Source organism: Trematomus bernacchii, unplaced genomic scaffold, assembly GCF_902827165.1.
Source record: "Trematomus bernacchii unplaced genomic scaffold, fTreBer1.1, whole genome shotgun sequence".
Classification (NCBI taxonomy): Eukaryota; Metazoa; Chordata; class Actinopteri; order Perciformes; family Nototheniidae; genus Trematomus; species Trematomus bernacchii.
The window spans coordinates 2,300,332-2,320,065 of record NW_022988097.1 but is presented as its reverse complement, the minus strand read 5'-3'; the positions used below and the strand labels follow the sequence as shown (position 1 = coordinate 2,320,065).

Genomic DNA, 19,734 nt, shown 5'->3' with positions numbered 1-19,734 from the left:
TGCATTCATTTCTTATGGCTCTATCTGCAGCTTTTCCAGAGTCATTTCTTATGATTACATTTTTCCACAGGCCAACAACAGCTTCAGAAAAACTATTTCCCTCAAAGAAAAAAAAAACATGCCCTGTTGTCGTGAGAGAAAAAGTGCAGAAGGAAACATTAACACTGCAGCACGGTCCAAGGGCCACCATGTGCAGCTCTGCTTTGGTCCTAATAGGGAGAGTATATAATTCTGTCTAATTAGAATGCCACTAGCAAGTCTCCCCAAGCGTATACATTTGATACACACACTCACACACACAAACACAGGCATTCATGCACACACATACATAGGCCTACCTACATTATTCACTGGTAATTACAATGTCAATATGCAGCTACATAGCAGTGTGGCCGCACACTGGCCATTACATAGAACACACACAGTATCCTTTAATTGCCCTTCAGTCAAATGCTGTAGTACTTATTTTACACACAGTCCCACTTGTGCAGTGGTCCATTCAGACTCCCCATGGAGAGAATCTGCCACACTCTTACCACCCCCTACTATAGTTTCATGCACGAAAAAACACACACAAACACACACACGCTCGCACGCAAGGACAAAGACTAGGTAGCGGGTTAATCAGTGTCACTTCTAGCTCAATCTTTTTTTAACATCCCCCCGCTCTTCTTGTCCTCAGAGACTAGCACATTGAAAAGCCATTTACTGTTGCTTGACTACAGTTATCTTCCCCCCCTTCCCCTTTTTTTGGTTGCTTCTCTATCCCTTGTCCCTGTTTCTCACTGCTTTCATTTTTGCCTAATCTTTTACTAGTTTTGCAGCCCTTCACCTTTTGCATTTCTCTCACTTTTTCTTCTTCTCATCTCAAGTGTATTTTCTCCGGATATTACTTTAACTATCATCTTTTATCTGCTCTACCAAAGACTGCTTCAAAGTCTTTGACTTCAGGGTAACAAGGGAAGCATACATAGCTGATCAGTTAAAAAACCTTCACCTGGCCACAGACTCCTGCCGTGTAGTCAAACTTTATTTGACCAGAACTTTATTTCAAAGAGCCACCTTGACAATATCTTCTAAAAGATCTTGTTTCTGCTGATCTCCACCGGGTTAAAGGCTGAACGATAAAGATTTTCCTAAAAAACAATGTATAGAGTCCGTCTCAATGATCACATTTCTCCCACTAAAGCCCACATCCTGAATTTCTTAACCCATTCTTGTTGTCAACAATGATAATAACAAAGCAACCAAGAAAATTGTTTGCAAACTTTTAAGAGGAACGAACATAAGAGCTATGAACATGGCGCACAAGGTTAACGTATACACCACGTAGGTTAACTTACCTCACATATGAGTTAACTCACAAACCTCCCATACTTAACTTACATTGTGTACATATCTTACTTAACTTGCGTTATATACATAATGAAAGTAAAGTCATTCGTTTTTGTATTGTATATTGTTGCCTGAATATAACCATACCCTGACTACACGTTTAAAAGGGGGACCATTTCCTAGGACGAGATGATCTGCCACTTGATTTTATTTTAAAACGCTCCTGTTGGTGAAATGAAGGTTTTTCCCCCAAACATTTGTATAAAATGGATGCAGAAGTGATACCCTTATTCATATATTTATTTTTGCTACTTAAAAGATCAGATTTGTTCATTTCATAGGCTGAGGCCACTAAGCAGTCTGACCCAAAAATGCGCTGAGTGTAAATGAATGTGAACAGCCAATTGGCAGCTTTGAGACACTGGTCGCTCTACACAAGCCAGCTGGAAAATCTAGTTTTCTATTCAATTATCTGCAGCTTTGTACTCCTCGCCCCTGTTCTCTTCTCCCCATTGTCCTCTCCTCCCTCCATCCCTGCTGCCGTCTCCACTCACTTTCTTCTCCGCTTTAATCTGCATCCCCTTTACTCTTCTTTCACCCGCTGCTCCTTTCCCCCATCTCTTCTTGATCATTCCATTTTGAATCATCTTCTCCCAATAATGTCTCTTAACGCTTCGCCTTCTTCTCCTCCTCCTCCTCCTCCTCCATTCTCTGCTCCTTCCCCCCCCCCCTCTCCCCTGTCCTCCTGTCCCTGCTCTCCCCTCCTCTGATCTGCTCTCCTGGCTCAGGCCCAGTTAAATTACCACTTCTACAGAGCGGTGGTGACAGAGTGCAGAACTTAATTACACAGCGGCTGACAGCAAGAACTACGTGTTAGATTTTATTTTTCTCTCGCTCTGTTTTCTGCTCTTCCTCCCCCCCTTCCTCAGTCCTTTCTCCTTTCTCTTTCCATCTGTTTCCTTTCCTCACTTTTTTCTAACCTTAGAATGTTTCTTTGTCTCTCTTCCTCTTATTAATGGTTGGCAAGGTCGCTGTGCTCAACATTGTTTCTATGTGCTTATTATTGGTTGGAGTTTGAGGTGGGATATATGTTGTCAGTTTTGGAGATGATTATATATCTCTTCTTTTCAATACATTTGGACTTTTGGACTGAGAGAGATGTTATTAATAACAACAATAAGAATGTCTACGTTATGAATGAAGCTACGGATTTTCAGGTACAGCCCTAACCAGCACCTTCAGCGCAATGAGGGCAAAGCAAGCTGTCATAATGAAACCAATCCAGCTAAATCTAAATGAATTTCTGTTTCCTCCAGAAAAAAAACACATATTTTTCTTAAAGGGGACCTATCATGCAAAATGCACTTTTGTACGTCTTTTATACATGAATATGTGTCCCCGGTGTTCCAGGGAACTCACCAAGTGTCAGAAAACACAACCCTCTCTATTTTCCTCCATACCCAAATCTCTAAAAAAGGGGCTGCAACGGATCTGATAAAACTGATCCAGATTTGAACACTGTCCTGACGTCAGGACGGTGGCGCTACGGCTATTGGGCCAACTCCACCAATCAGGAGGAGACAGCCACGGCCATTGCCGTTGGAAAGCGCTGGAGACGCTGTAGTACATATGCCAGGCCTGTAGATGGTGCTGTTCTCACTGAATCTGCCCTTGCAAAAACAGAGCTAAAAAATGTCAAATTGAGCAAAATGAGGCATGGCTAAAATGCATGATCTGTTTGGTATTTTGAAAAAAAAAAAGTATAAATATGCCTTATATAGGTATGGTCCTACACTATATTATTCAAATATAGCATGATAGGTCCACTTTAAGTTAAATTATACTCAAGGCCTTACCTGTGACTTTAATTCATGTCTTTTTATACCGTAAAACATCTCTTCTGCAGATAGCAAACTTTCAGAGCAAACCTGTTTTGGTCATAATTTCTTTGATAATATTCATTGTTGTTACAAGGTGATAGCATTGCATGTATGAGGCTAATACGAATTGGGGAGCTTCTTAAACGTAGAGAAGTTTCTCATCGTATTATAAAGTTAACTGTATGTGGATAAAAAGCGCTATATTGAAGTTGACAGAATTTCTTAATTCGCTGCCATGGGTCTTCAAGACCAACAAATTATAAAAATATGCAAAGCCAGTATTGTGATTATTTAAGTCTATAAACACAAAATATGAGTAAGCTAAAAAACTTCAGAACTTCATACAGCTCTCGTGTTCTCTTTGTTGGGGTACATGTGTTTCGGTCTGTGTATAATCAGGTTCTTCTTGCACTCTGCATGCATTTGTTCTTTGGCTGAAGCGTGTATTCTAACCTTACATTCTTTTCAAGCTTATTTGTTCACTGCTATGGTAATCTGTTTATTTGAAAGCGCTGCCACTTCAAATATGCTTGCGTGTGTTTTTTGCATAGGTACAGGTATGTGCATACAGTATGTGTGTGGGTCCAGTGTGAGGTCATCCTTCTATAATTCATCATGCTATAATAAATTCATGCCTTTTACTGCAAAGGAGATTGAGATAAAGACTATGGAGACCGACAGAAGGAACGGAGGGGAGGAAAAAAAGATAGGGGGAATTTGGTATAAAGTAAGAATATTCAAGGTATATAATCAATAAAGAGAAGAAAAACAAAGATATCAGTAGTGAAGATAAAAACAGGAATGGCAAATTACAACAGGAATAATTATACCATTGTGTGTGTACCTCTATCAGCTGGTGTGACACTGCTGGAGTGTATGTGTGCATTCTTGCATCGTTCTGCACATTCTGGGTGTGTGCAAATGGTAAGGGGGTAATTAATAGAGGGCTGCATATAGTCTCTTTCCCCTGGGCCCCCTGTCCACATTCATTACTGTCAAACACACACACACACACACACACACACACACACACACACACACACACACACACACACACACACACACACACACACACACACACACACACACACACACACACACACACACACACACACACACACACACACACACACAATACTCAGCAGACATGCGAGTGGCCAAGTGTTCGCTCAAATACACTCCATGGTACTTTCACATTTAGCCTGTATGCATGCACACACACACACACACACACACACGTCAAATCACAAAGTCAGGCTATAATTAACTAACCAGTTGTTATTAGAAAGTCTACTAATCCTTTCAGAGAACAAACACAGATGTTGCAGTTTTGTGTCTAACATAATGAAATATTGATTCAAGATGTCAAAGATACTTCAGATACATTTTAGGAGAAAATAACTTAAAACATGTTCAATAAACTGTTGAAAAAGGCAACCTGAATTCAAATATACTCCTCCTTCCTCATTGAAAATTCCAGAGTGTATCATTAAGCAGACATGTTTAGCGTAACCAGTGGACACAATGTGTTTCCGACTTCAAACACAAGTCTGTTTACATACATGTTCTATTGGTTTCTAGTTTTTACATCATACTTCTGTGTATATAATGTATCTTTATGAAGTCCTACAATATCATAATTGCCTTTGAGTAATTGTGATGTTAAAAATGTGTATCATTGGTCACCCATTTCTTTCAGTGAAAAACTCCTAATAGTTACAAATTCAATGAAGGCAATCATTACGAATTTTGTGCAATAAAATACTTTAATATTCTCAATTAAATTCAAATCTGACATATTATCACAGCTTATAATGAATACTAAAGTCCAGAAATGTGAAATAACCGACTTTGATAGACTTTCAGCTTGCAAATTATCCAAATAAATTAAAAAGGCTTGTTTTTGGATGGTCGAATGGCATAATGAAGCCAATCTTGCCAAGTTAATGAAACCATCCCACACTGCACCTGCTAACACGCTTACATTCATACATGTAATTGCTTTGGTCTAAGACAGTCCAAAAAAACATGTGAAACCTGTTAATAATGATCTCCCAAATCTAAAACCTAGAGTGTTAAAACAGTCATCTGTGATGTTATCAAGTATAAAGTCTGAAAGTGCTCCATAGAGAAAGACATGGGAAGGATGTTGGATATTAGAGGCCTTGCAGGGAATGATCTTAGTATATTGGTACATTGTTTGGTTCAGAGCTGACAACTACAATATATCAAGCTCATGTGTGTTTAACCCTTTAACAGCCAGCGCCACCATTTGGTAGAGCACATTTTGTGTCTTGATATCTTGTTGAAAAAAAAATTAAGTTTAACTCCATCTGATTCAGCCAGCTCTATCGTTTGGTTGACATGTTATGCACAAAACAACCTCTAGATGTCACTGTAGTTCGAACAGAATGCCCTTCAGCTAGCTTCCACTGAGAAAGTTGGCATGCTAAAAATCACTGCTGACGAAATCACTCTTTTTGGTCAACTTTTGTAAGGTAACATATACATTAAGATGAGCAAGTCTTTTTTTTATTATGAAAAACACTTAACATTACTTTTTTCCATTTTTATTTTTTTTATAATTATAATTTATTATCTTTTATGAATATATCTGGTTGTATATATTGCTCATTTTCCATAAAAGAAAAAAATGTATTTTAGTTTGTGTTTTATTTTAGTTTGATGCATACAAATACTGTACTGTAAATACGGTGGCCCTGAAGTGCAAGTCAAAACAGCATTTCAGGAAACACCACAGCATTTCAGAAAACACTACAGCATTTCAGAAAACACCACAGCATTTCAGAAAATACCACAGCATTTCAGGAAACACCACAGCATTTCAGGAAACACCACAGCATTTCAGGAAACACCACAGCATTTCAGAAAACACTACAGCATTTCAGGAAACACTACAGCATTTCAGGAAACACCACAGCATTTCAGAAAACACTACAGCATTTCAGGAAACACCACAGCATTTCAGGAAACACCACAGCATTTCAGGAAACACCACAGCATTTCAGGAAACACCACAGCATTTCAGAAAACACTACAGCATTTCAGGAAACACCACAGCATTTCAGGAAACACCACAGCATTTCAGGAAACACCACAGCATTTCAGGAAACACCACAGCATTTCAGGAAACACCACAGCATTTTAGAAAACGCTAAACACCACAGCATTTCAGAAAACGATACAGCATTTCAGAAAACACTACAGCATTTCAACTTATACGGAAAGGGTATTCCTTTTAGGGAGAACACTTCTTGTTTGTGATTGGACAGAGCCAGCCAGAGAAGCACTGCTGTGATTGGTTGTTATTGCTGCCAGTCAAGAAATGACGCTTCGTGATTGGTCAGCACCCGACAGCGCAACATGTCCCGAAACATCAGCCGTTATGTATCAATAGACTATCTAATACACAACGTAAAGTATTAGTCAGAAAACTCTTTAATGTAGAACAAATATTAACATAGACTAGATATATAAGTATTATTAATAAAAACAAACGTTTTAATTACGCATGTTTAACTCCTGAGCAATGTGATCCCCTCAATCTCCGCTTTTCAGTACTTTATCTTTTATAAAGGAACTCTCTGGTATATAAAAAAGAAAAGAAAGTGGTGGGTGTCGACTATAGGTGTGTGTGTGTCTTTGTGTTTCTGTGCATGTGTGTGTAGAATGGAAGCCTTCGCCGTCCCGAGTCAAAGCGGTGTCAGCCTTTATCAATATTTGACTGCAGAACCACAGGATGGATGAATCTTTAATATGACCTTGGAGCACAACAAAGACATGGAGACATGGGGGACAAGACATAGAAAGACAGAGAAAGAGAGGGATAGGATGGGGGAGGGAGGGAGAGAAGAAAACCAGTTGAAAAGTTGAGGGCTCAACTTCCTGGTTTGATCTTGCTCTGAATATCATGCAAGACTGTACAGAACATGATTCAAAGTCACATAGAGGTGAACATGATGGGAACATCTGTATACTTTACTTCCATCTCCCCTCTTTTAGAGTCACAATCACCCTCCAGAACCTCTTGTAAAGCCGATTAGACAGAGAGACAGCAAGCTGACAGAGAGGACAGAAGGACACTGCAGAAAGGAGGGAGACAGAATGTGCAAGAGTGGGGATCGAAGGAGAGGAGAAAACGAGTACATTTAGCAGCAAAGTGAAAAAGAGAAGTGCTGCAGGGTTTGAATTAAGCAACAAGGGCTTAATAGAGCGATAGTGCTTTCATTATTTATACTTAGACATTTAGATAGACTGTAAAAACCTACTTCTCAAATCATTCAGTGTAATAAGATGTTCTATGAGGACTGACAATACGTAATGTTGGAGTATTACTTTATCTTTAAAAAGAAAAACGATGTTATATATTTGGTGGACTTTTGTACTTATATTATCATACATTGTTACAACCGATGTAAAACCTAGAAACATCTATAAATCTCTCATGCATAGCGTTGTCTGCCTTTCGGGAGTCAACGTTGGGGTTTACTGCCAGAAGCTCTCTTGACTTAAGTTTTTATAAATGTTTAGGCCACATTTTTAAAATACATTTTTTAGATTTTGGCTGTTCATGCCTTAATATTTTAATATTTTTTTCTAACCAGTGTTGTTCTTAGAATGCAAACAATCCCAAAATGCAATTTGTTTTGTTTTATAGATATATTTATGCGACAGTTCACGTCCGTGATTCATAATTGCCCAACAACTCATTTTGAGTTAATAGGCTAGTGGTTTTGGTTGGTTAGAAACAGCTCCAAGACTCCAAGACATAAGCAGAAAGTCTAAACATCAAAACAAAAACGGCGAAACAAGAAAAAAATATTTCTTCTGTACGAAGCAGGTTTGACTAAAGCCAATGTCCTTGCTTTTTTAAAGTTTGTTTTCATTGTTGAATCCACTTCAGTGCTTTCGATAAACACATCAGCTAAATGAAACCTAATTTGATTTAATGAAGATCTCAACTGGCAGAGAGAAAGCCAATTCAAGTACAACATTTTCCTTTTAGAGCATTGCTGCCAATAACACATTTCACAATATGAAAGACATCCTCTTTTTTTATGGATGAATGGGTCCTGTTGCTAAGTGCTACACTAGACTTTGTTAATGACTTTAAAGTGTGAGGTGTAACTGTGGAGCTTAAAGCATGAGAAATACATTATCAGTGGTTGTAGAGCGGGTTAGCATTGGTATGGGACAATACAGTCCTCTCTATCCCGTTCCCTATTCCACTGTACCATGCCAGGCCACACACACACACACACACACACACACACACACACACACACACACACACACACACACACACACACACACACACACACACACACACACACACACACACACACACACACACACACACACACACACACACACACACACACACACACACACACAGATAGTGGAGTCTGGAGAGGCTCTGCCACAAAGGAAACTGATGTCCTTGTTCTGGAGGAGCTGTAACAGCACTTTCAGTTGTGTTAGCTTGGGAGGAGAAGATAACACATTTGGTTATCATGTTGCTCTGGTCTCAGAAGGTACACTGCCCAGTGCAGAGGACGGTATGTAACATCAAAAATAATTGGTGAAGAGTCATGAAAAATAAAGCCCTAAACTTGTCTTATATTCTAGAAACAAGTGTCCAAATGATGTGGTATAAAAACAGTAATAAATGAAAATATAGGCTGAAAAGTCATCATAAATAGAACAGGCTATTGAGAGCAACAAAAACATAAAAAGAAGCAGCTATATACAGTACAGTGCTTAGCAAGCTGCTCTTTGCTAATGTTGCTACAGTTTAAGCTACACGTAATAGCTCAATTAGAGCGAGCTGAAGTGCACACACTCACAAACACACACAAACACACACACACACAAACACACACACGTACACACACAAACACAGCCGAATGCAGTATGGAAAAAAGTCAAGTGGATGTCTTTATATGACAAAGCCACTTGTGTTAATTAGTCACGCCGGGGAGAGACGTTAGGAGTGCTGTAAACACATTTCATGCTAAATGTCATCACAGGCAAACACATACAGTATGCACACACACATACACACAGTGACATTATGTCCTACCACATAGGTGTTATGTCACATCTGCACGTCACAAACATGTCTGAATGTTTCCAGACTGGCTGCTAATGCTCACAACCGGCCCACTCAAAGTCACTTTTTGTTGTCGCCTATTACAGCAGCGGTATCAACTCTAGCTTTTCCCAACATCTAGTTTGTATTAAAGCCTTTATGAAAGATCAACATTCACTGTGATTAACTGCATAAACAGGGATTGACCATGTCTACCAATTGCTCTGTTGTCACCATGGCCCCATTTACAGTAAGTTTGTCTTTTTAAGTGTATTCATATCAAATTAAGATGTGATGCCATACACTTTGGTTAGTGTATGTGTCTGGTTTGGCTAATTGTCCAATCTGATTGCACGTGTCCTGTTTTTTTTTGTTGCTATAATGCAGGATGGCGGTTCCGCAGCAAAAGCTGTTTGGGAGAATAGATCTAAAGTTTTTTTAAAGTTAAGCTATCAGGCCATCCTTACAACAACCCACACAAACTAAGCCCTTCCTGGAAAGAGCAACGGCCTTTGAAGCCTTTTTTCGTAATGGCCAAACAGTGGAATTACAGTTTCTGGGTTAATCCAGCCTGTCCTCCTCCAAAAAACCACCAAATAGGTCGATTGTTCAGCAGCTTATTACGACCTATAGTCATGTTTTAAAGTTTAGCACCTCTAGTGGTCGTGTAAGAAACAACATTTTGCGGCAATTGCAAATGCTCCGGAGGTTCGTATATTCACAAATAACCCGCTCTGGAAAATCCTAAATTGTAGAATAGTTTGGCCATTAAAATGCTTTCATTCGATTATTGCTTGCGTTAGGAGCACTAAGTTGCCTAAAGCCAAGGGCCTTATTGTGCTCAGGCGCTGCTTCAAACACTTCTCTGAGCAGGCTTTCCTACACGATCTGGCGGAGGTTAAATGGCACTTCATAGCGTTAATTCCATCTGTCGATGTTGCCGTCCAATTTGTTATTGATCACTTTTTATCGATTATTAATAGACATGCCCCCCTTAGAAAATTCAGAGTTAAGAATAGGAACACTCCATGGTTTACTAGAGAACTATCTGATCTCATTTATGATCGAAATAAGCAATGGTCCTTAGCTAGAAAGTCTAACACTAGTGATGACTGGCTTCTTTTTCGTGTCCTCAGAAATAAATGTTCAGCCCTTATTAAAAAAGCTAAAGCTGATTACTATCTGAGCTTAACCACTGATTGTTTTAATGACCATTCTAAGTTCTGGAAAACAATGAAATCACTTCATAACAAGAATGTTTCTAGTTTCCCTCAAAAACTGAAGGTCACTGATTCTTTTATTTCAGATACAAATGAATGTCTAATGCCTTTAATGCTCACTTCAAAAAGGCTGGTCACATTTTTGATGAGCAAAGTCATGAGTACTGTGAAATGTTCGTACTCACAGCCATAGTCAAGAGATGAACTCCCCTGTTTTTGATTTCGCTTCTTTCTCGGTCTCTGAAGTCTTACAGGGTTTGCACTCAATTGATCCTAAAAAGTCTGCCGGGCCTGACGGCCTTGACCCGTTCTTTTTAAAAATTGCAGCTCAGACTATAGCACAACCAGTAACTGATATTTGTAATCTCTCCCTGTCCACTTACACACTGCCAGCTGTGTGGAAGCAAGCTCTTGTATCGCGCCTCTTGAAAGCTGGTGATCCCACTGAGTTGAATAACTATCGTCTTATCTCAAATCTTTTTGTGTTATCAAAGATTCTTGAGTCCCTTGTTTCTACTCAGCTAAAACTTTTTTTAAATTCACACAACATCCTTAACCCTATGCAATCTGGATTTTTTGCTCCCAAGTCAGCGTCCTCTTGCCTCTCCATTGACACCCTTGATGGCGTCTCTGTTGAGTTTGTCGATACCTACAAATATCTGGGCTTTTGGTTGGACAGTAATCTGAACTTTACACCATATTGAAGTTCTAACTAAGAAATTGAAATTCACTCTTGGCTTCCTTTACAGACTTAAACGTTGTTTTTCAACTTCATCCCGTAAAAGGTTGGTCTCTGGCTTATTCCTGTCCCAGCTGGACTATGGTGATACCATTTATAGATTTGCCTGTCCCACTGTTTTGGCCAAACTTGACCCACTTTACCATGCTGCACTGCGTTATATATCAAATGCACCCTATAGGACTCATCATTGCAAACTGTATAGCCTAACTGGATGGTCCTCACTTACTATGCGTAGGATGCAGCATTGGTTTTTATTAATGTATAAAGCCATTTTAGGTAAGCTTCCACTGTACATATGTGCCAGATTTGCTCCAGTTTGTGACTCTTACAACCTCAGATCCAGTGCCTGGATACGGTTCCAGGTTCCTGCTGTGCGGACTGAGGCTGGAAAAAGGAGTCTTTTTTATTATGGTCCTTGGTCTTGGAATGACCTTCAATCAAGCCTAAAACTGAGGGCACTTGTCTCAATAGCATGTTTTAAATTGAAGTTGTCTGAAGTCCTCACCGCCAGCTGCTCTTGCAGTAATAAGTAGTGTACCTTTCTTACTGTCCTAATGTGCACAATGTAGTGACTGCTTTTCGTATTTTTGTTTACTTAGTTGTGTTCTCTGTATTTTATATGTCTGTGTTATGTGTAATAATGTGTAACGTTGCTGCCTTCTTGGCCAGGTCAGCATTGTACATGAGATTTTATCTCAATGCTTTAAAAAAAAAGTTAAATAAAAGCAGATTGTGGAGTCTGGAGGGTTAAAGGAAACACTAGTGTGCTTGCTCTATTTGGCCCAGGGATGGGGAAGTGATTTTATTACCCCACAGTCGAACTATTCTGGCTTCATGCGCCACTGAGCAACTTTCATAGGAATGAACAGGACCCAGCCTCCATCACTGTATCCAGTTCTGTTTATACATCCTAAAAAGTGTTTTCCTAACTAATGCAACTAAATCAATTAAAATGATAGTTCAATATTTCACTGATGAGGGATTAGATAACATCTTTAACACCATGTTGTGCTTTCTGGATGATCGGAAGATGTGTATTCAAATCAAGAGTCTATTACAGTAAATGTATCTTGAGCTGTAATTTGAACAGACCCTGTAAGAAATGCTATAATCTGTATTTATATAGTTCAATTTCTCAAATCCGGAATGTATTCAAAGAGCCAAGGATGTCAGATGCTCTACAGATTGTAAAGCCCTTTATACATATTAAGACAAGGAAACACTCCTCCCAGAAAACTAGAGACTTTATCTTCAGACTATTTAGTTATGAGAGGAGTAAAGATTACATATTATGTAAATAAGATTACATTTTGTAGGAGTGTTCTGCAAAGATGCTACAATCCAAAACTTTAAAAATGTACTTTACCATGTGATAGTGTCACCAAAATAAAAAAGTACATGTTTAGATCTCTGGAAAAACACAACTAAACTAACTTGCAAATACAACTGGGGGAAAAAACCATAATGTAACTTATTTATTGAAAGTCTGAAACTACCTGCACCTTTCAGTTTCCCGGGAAAAAACAACGTATTTCCCTGTCTGGCTCCAGCTGCTGTAGTACAATAGGAGCTTATAAATGTTAAATATGTCTCATCCTCTTGTCCTCTGCCACTGTCTGCATTCTCCACCATAGTGAATAAGTCATTTGCCTTTTTGCCTTCAGCACTTTTTCTCCTGTATAGTTTAAAAAACTGTTTAAGCATGGGATTGATCTAAATGTAAGTTTTTAACTGAAGTCACTGTTTTACAGTCCTTGCGCAGCAAAGTTGATCACAGCCAAGCGTAAAAACCACGTGCATCAACGTTTTACCGGAGAATGTGTCTGCATAGAGAACAGAAGTTAAGAATATGCTAAACTTAAGATGCTTTGGAATGCAAAATTAGATGTAGCATGCAGATAGAGCGAGGGACCGACCTGTGTGTGTGTGTGTGTGTGTGTGTGTGTGTGTGTGGGGTGTGTGTGTGTGTGTGTGTGTGTGTGTGTGTGTGTGTGTGTGTGTGTGTGTGTGTGTGTGTGTGTGTGTGTGTGTGTGTGTGTGTGTGTGTGTGTGTGTGTGTGTGAAAAGACAACTGGAAGTGTGTTTTGTCCTTATTGTCTCCCTCAAAACCAGTGAGCACACACAAATAAACAGCTTCCTCAGATATACTTCACAAAGCAAATATGTCTCACACTATGATAAAGCATGACTTACACACACACTCACACACAAACACACTGTTATCTTTGCTCTGCTTTGCATGCGTGGAGTTAAGTCACGATAAGATCATACCGAGGCCTAATCGTTCTTTGATCTCAGGTTTTAGCTGCGTCAGAAAACACACTCGCACACTCGGAGACACACGTGTTCTTACGCATACATACAAGGGCATTCACTGGCACTCAATCACCCTGACACACACACATGGGAACATACACACACAGCAAACCATCTGCATCAGCACATCATGTGATTTAAAGACTGTTAAGACAAAGCAGGTGCAATAAATGTTACAGTCTAGGTTGTACGCCACAAAGCCAAGTTGCAGTTTATATCCATGTTTGTATGAAATGTCATCACTACATTATTTTGTCCCTTTGGATCTTTGTGTGAAATTGTGATAATTAACATAACATTAATTTAATTATGGACAAAAACATGTTTTAGAGGTCATGGCAATCTTGACCTTTGACCATTATCATGACCATTGGGCCAGAATAAAAACATGTAACCAAAGGCATTCCAGATATGAGAATGGTATAAATGTGAAGTCAAGGTGACCTTGACCTTTGACCACGAAAATATATTAAAAAAAACACGAAATACCTAGGAGAGCTGATCCGATTTTGGATGAGATCACTTTGACATCACAAATATCTGATCAGTTTCTTTTAAATCTACATTATCCGTTTTTTTTCATATATGTATTATTTTTGAAAATGTTTCCACTTATTTATTTATTTCTATTTGTATTATTCTATCTCAAGTTTTCTTTCTATGCTTTGGCTTTGTAGATACAGCTGAATGAAAATGAAAGAACTGTGGATAAAAGTGTGAATACATTTGTATAATCTGAAATATAAACTGTGAGAAAGTGAGAAAAACAAATTCACTGAAGGTGTTCCTGAGATATTGCATAAACAAAAGACACATGGACAAGCAAAAAAAACTTTGAAAAAATAATACCATTTATCAATTAAATGTGATGGGAACACACAGAACATAGTGTTGTAATGTGAAAAGGTCAATACATTTACATTTAAACATGGAATACATCCAATCACTAAGTATTGAGTATAGGACAACAGAGTACAGAGGACCACTTTCTTGCTTTATGTTTGATGTGTTTGTCTCTCTCCTCCTCTCTTGCTGAATAAGCCCAGCAGGGATCCAGATAAGAGTCTGTTATCTTTCTACCCGCCATCTCTCCTAATCTATTGGTTTTGTCTGAAGCGCTGAAGCCGTTCAAATCTGGCCTTGACTAAGTAAATTATGGCCCTGTTATATAATAAACCATAACGCAGGGTACGAGTTATGGCTAGGCTAGCTTGTGACTGTCAAGTTGCCACAACAGGGGCTTTACCCCGGTTTGTTTAGCGTTCAGTTGTAGGAAAAGACCCTTTAACAAGTCCACTGTTCATTATTACCGCGTACTGTAAGAACATTTATTTTTTACCATGTTTTTCACTAGCCAAAATATAGCATTTAAATGTACATTACCGCTGATTACGGATGCTCCTTGCTAACCAAGCTAGCTAGCTAGCACTTCTGTATAAATGTGCCAGAATATACAAGTTATTTTATTAGTTTAATCCTTAATAAATTATGTTGTAATACCCTCTTTTTGATATTGCATCTGTAATAATCAGTACACAGTGGTATGAATGAGTCTCAGGAGGAAAATAAGAATAATTATAATCCAATTAGACACATTCTACTCTATTTGCTACTCTGTGCTTGGACCAAGCCCACCCATTGTATTCAATTACCAGCACATAATGCATTCTGTCCTGTTGCCTTGGATCATCTAACTGCTGTATACTTCATGCTGTGGCTTGTTTACTACAAGTTGTAATATGCATTCTTCATGATGGTACTTCCATTTGGAGCCAAGATGGATGGTTGTCAACATGTCCACACTCTTCCCATACAGAAAGATGTCCATTCAACTCTCATTGACTTTGCCTTAGTTTGTGTATCTGGGTGTTTTATTGGCAGAAACATACTGTGGAAACTAAAAATACCAATGCTGCTGAAGTGTTTATGATACATACAGAAGATCCGGTATAACTCTGTCAATGTATTTGGCTCCATACTGTAGCTCGCATTATTTGTGTCAATATGTATGAAAAACACTTTAAAGTGCCTCCTCACCTACCGCAAACCTTCCCTCCGCTGTGTCTCATCTCAATTTGTCCTCTTTCTTCTGCAGCGGGTGCTACATCAAAGCACAGCGGGGTGACTGACAAAAAGGAAATGGTAGTGCCTATCCATATGGTGTTCAGTTACACACACACACACACACACACACACACACACACACACACACACACACACACACACACACACACACACACACACACACACACACACACACACACACACACACACACCACACACCACACACACACACACACACACACACACACACACACACACACACACACACACACACACACACACACACACACACACACCAGAAGCAGCGAGGGAAAAGATCTAACAGCCTATCTTTGGTGGACTGTAGCAGTCGCCCACATAAATGTCCGCTTGGCTCTGCTCTGATCACATAATTGCTCTGTGCACACCTCTCCCACACACACACATACAAAGAAGGAAAGTGCACATCCAGAGAGCATACACTGAAGCACACTTAGGGAGCTCACAAACACACACACACACTTAACATCTGGATATATACAACACCCACACATACAGTCCAATGTTAGATATGACATGAAGCGGAGCAGGTATGCCTGCCAGTGTACGCACACACATACACAGCAAACAAAAACTCCCACCAGCTCTCCCACACAGTCAGTATGTCGAGTGTGTGAAAGATAAAGACAGAAAAAGATGGGACTGAGCAAGAAATGCAGCAAAACAACAGAACAGAATTGTGTTGTATTATTTTTACTTGCTGCCTTTTGTCTATTTGTTGTCCAATTCCTGTTGGAGGTTTTGCGTCATAATATTTTATGTGGGTGGCCTCGACGCCATTTTAGCAAATTCCTTTACACCACATCAATAAATCATAGTAAAAGGCTGTTGTTCTGACCTTTGACTTTCTTTTAGAGACAACTTGTCCCAACAAGCAGGAATCTTAAAGCTTCTGCAAAACATACTATATTTACATTGTTGCTGAACATGAAATTATCATAAATGGGCCCCAATAAGTTTTCTTTCCACATTACAACTGTTGTGGATCATTAAAGGCCCAATCAAAATGTTATTTATATTTGTACATATATTATATATGTATAAATATAAATAAAATATATATATTTCTTACCTGAATAAACGTTATCATTCACAACGTAATAGGTAACATACAAGAAAAGGAAGAATACTTTTTTGGATCTTGTGAATTCAAGTTAGATTCCGGCATTTGAAGAAATGTGCTGTTTATCTTTCTTGCTGAGATTTATATAAGGAAAGGGAAACCAATTTCATGTCTGTACAGTAAAATAGCTAAGCTAGTTAGCTTAGCTTATCACAAAACACTGGAAAAAAGGGAAAATTCATATCCTAGTTAATAGCGTTCCATCTGAAGGTAACAAAATTAACCTCTAAAGCTTAATATTGAAAAAGACATATGTCATTTATACAAAGTTGCATTAAACTGTTTTGGTTAGGGCATCTCATTTGAAGATGCTCATTGACCGCCTGCTTATTCAGCCGAAATGCAGCGCACTCATTTCAATGAATGATGGGACTACAGTATTTGCTAGAATGCCTGAACACTGCTGCGTCCAAATCCATTTATGAAAACAAAGGGGGTTTGTGATGGACTTTTCCTCCAGCTGTCACCAGATTCTGACTCAAATGTTGCTAAATCCTGATTGGTGCACTAGAGTTTGTGATATGACCACCTTAAACCAGTAATAAGGGAGAACACAGAGAAAATATATGAATACACAACACTCTATGGTTAAATGTGTTACACCTTTGGTCAGACAATAGAGTGATAAGATCCCACCTCACATAGTAAGACAAACATTGATACAAATGGTTTTGAGGCCTTTATACATCAAATAGACCCGTGTATTTATTACAGTAGCTTGTTTAAGCCATGGGATGGTTTTCTTAGGCTGTGTGTGTGTAATTACAAAAGGATCTTTAAAGCATTGTTATGGTTGCCCTTCAATTCCCTCTATTAAACCACCAGGACCTGCACTCTCACTTAGAGGCAGGCAAAATAGGTAGCAGGATTACATTAGAAGAAAATCAATTCTATCTGGATTGTTATAATTAGATGACCTGAGTTTGCTAAAAAGTCGGTAAGTAATTTTCTCTGTTTTTATCACTTTCAAGACTTGGCAGTGGTGCATGACAATGAAATTACAAATGCTGTGGGTGATATTTATAATTACAAATGCTGTGGGTGATATTTATAATTACAAATGCTCTGGGTGATATTTATAATTACAAAATGTGTAGAACTGCAGATCAAGTATTCAGCGCAGCATGAATGACGATGTGCGAACACAAAGCAGCAATGTGTTTATATCTGTCACACATACTCCACTCACTATGCAGTACCATACAAAGTGTTATTGAGACTGCATGCCAAACATCAATAGACCAAATCACTGCCGCTTCGTGGAGCTGATCAGCAAGAAACAACAAATCGATCCCTGATAAAAGACCATCAGTCGATCTGTCATCAGCCGGATGCTGATACACAAATGAGCTAAACGGCAGCAACAATGACAGCAGCAGTAAGACAGTCAGACGGCTGATCTTTACACACCCTCAGCAGGAAAAATGAAATGCAAGGAAACAGAAGGATAGCAATCTGAGATCTGTTATGGAGTTTAGAGAGAAGTGGGATAAGAGAAAGGTAGAGTGGTGATGGTGAGAAAGAAAGAAATAGCAAAGTAGAAGTACATATTCCGTTGTGTCACGTCAAGAGGTGTCAATGCATCATGTAATACAAAAGGGAGAAGACATTTTTGGGGTAGTGTGAGTAAAAAACAATATGTTGCATAGTCATTGTATTCGAGAAAACACTGAAGAGTAACGAAAATATGTAAAAAAAAAAGGTAATATCAGTAAGAGGCATAACAAACGACTTTCGAGGACAGAAAGTCTCATTTTCAACAAAACGACACAGCTGGGGTAGCGCTCGTAGACAACAAACACAGAGGCTGTTCCTCCTACCTGAGTTCCTCTTGGAGATGTACTTGACATCGTCACAGGCTCCCAAGGCGAGGAGGAGGAGGAGGAGGAAGAGGAGGGATAAAGAAGTCATCTCTCTAGTCTCCCCTGGTACCTTAAGAGAACATTTGAAAGTTTTAGAGAACCATAGCATGTATATTTCTTATTTTCATTGGCAATATCAGGAGAACACAACCCAAACAGACAGAGATCATAGATTGAAGTGGACGTGGTTAATGTGATGTCCATTAGTTTGTGGAGTGCCGTTTTGAAGCATTTTGAATGGCATTTTGATTCGTCGCAATCTGATTTTTGAAGCCATCTGGTTTATGGAGCCAGATGTGACTTAACAGGGTGAAGCTTAGTACAACCCAATAATGGAAAAGATGAAAAAAGGTGAACAAAATGTTACAATTAACTTTTATAAACTCACAAAAAGCTGTGAGGAGTTAAAGTTCCAAGATAGAAAGACACCCAAATAACGCTGTGGTAGCAGATTGTCACAAGCTAGCCTACACTAAAGAATGATCTCTTTTATCTTCCAATACTGAAAATTGAACCATCATTTTACAACATATTATATTGAAGAAGTTAGGAAACTAGTGATTGAGCCCATCCAGATATATACTGTTAACACAATTACAAGAGACACTATCATAACAAAACACTTTATTACAAGTATGGCCATGATAAAAGCACAACACATATTAATATTGATCTGAAACGCAGGTACTCGTGCTGCTTTTGAAAATATCAACTGATTAAATTCACAATACAAAAACTGAATTAGATTCGACCATAGGCCAGGAATTACAAAGGCTGCAGAATGTTTTACACACACACGCAAACACGCACGCATACAATCACACACACACTCTTTGAGCCAACAATGTGAAATCACACTGATAGACCACAATCCGATTTTTCTTATGCTTTTGTGTACAAACGGCAGTGTATGTTCACACACAGACACTCACACACACAACCAGGGAGAGATCGAAGAAGCAGATTAGCCATGCCAGCAGTTATTTCATTGTATTTGACACACATGTGAAAATAAAATAATGGGAACTCAAAATCTATCTT

General features: G+C 38.8%; 1 protein-coding gene across 1 annotated transcript in view; it reads right to left on the bottom strand.

Moving 5' to 3' along the window:
* Window positions 1-18,742, bottom strand: part of il1rapl2 (interleukin 1 receptor accessory protein-like 2) — a 424,793-nt gene extending 406,051 nt beyond the window's left edge. Inside the window, exon 1 of the mRNA XM_034121393.1 lies at window positions 18,652-18,742. Coding sequence (XP_033977284.1) covers window positions 18,652-18,742 — 91 coding nt within the window. The remainder of the gene's footprint in view (window positions 1-18,651) is intronic.
* Window positions 18,743-19,734: the final 992 nt, after the last annotated feature.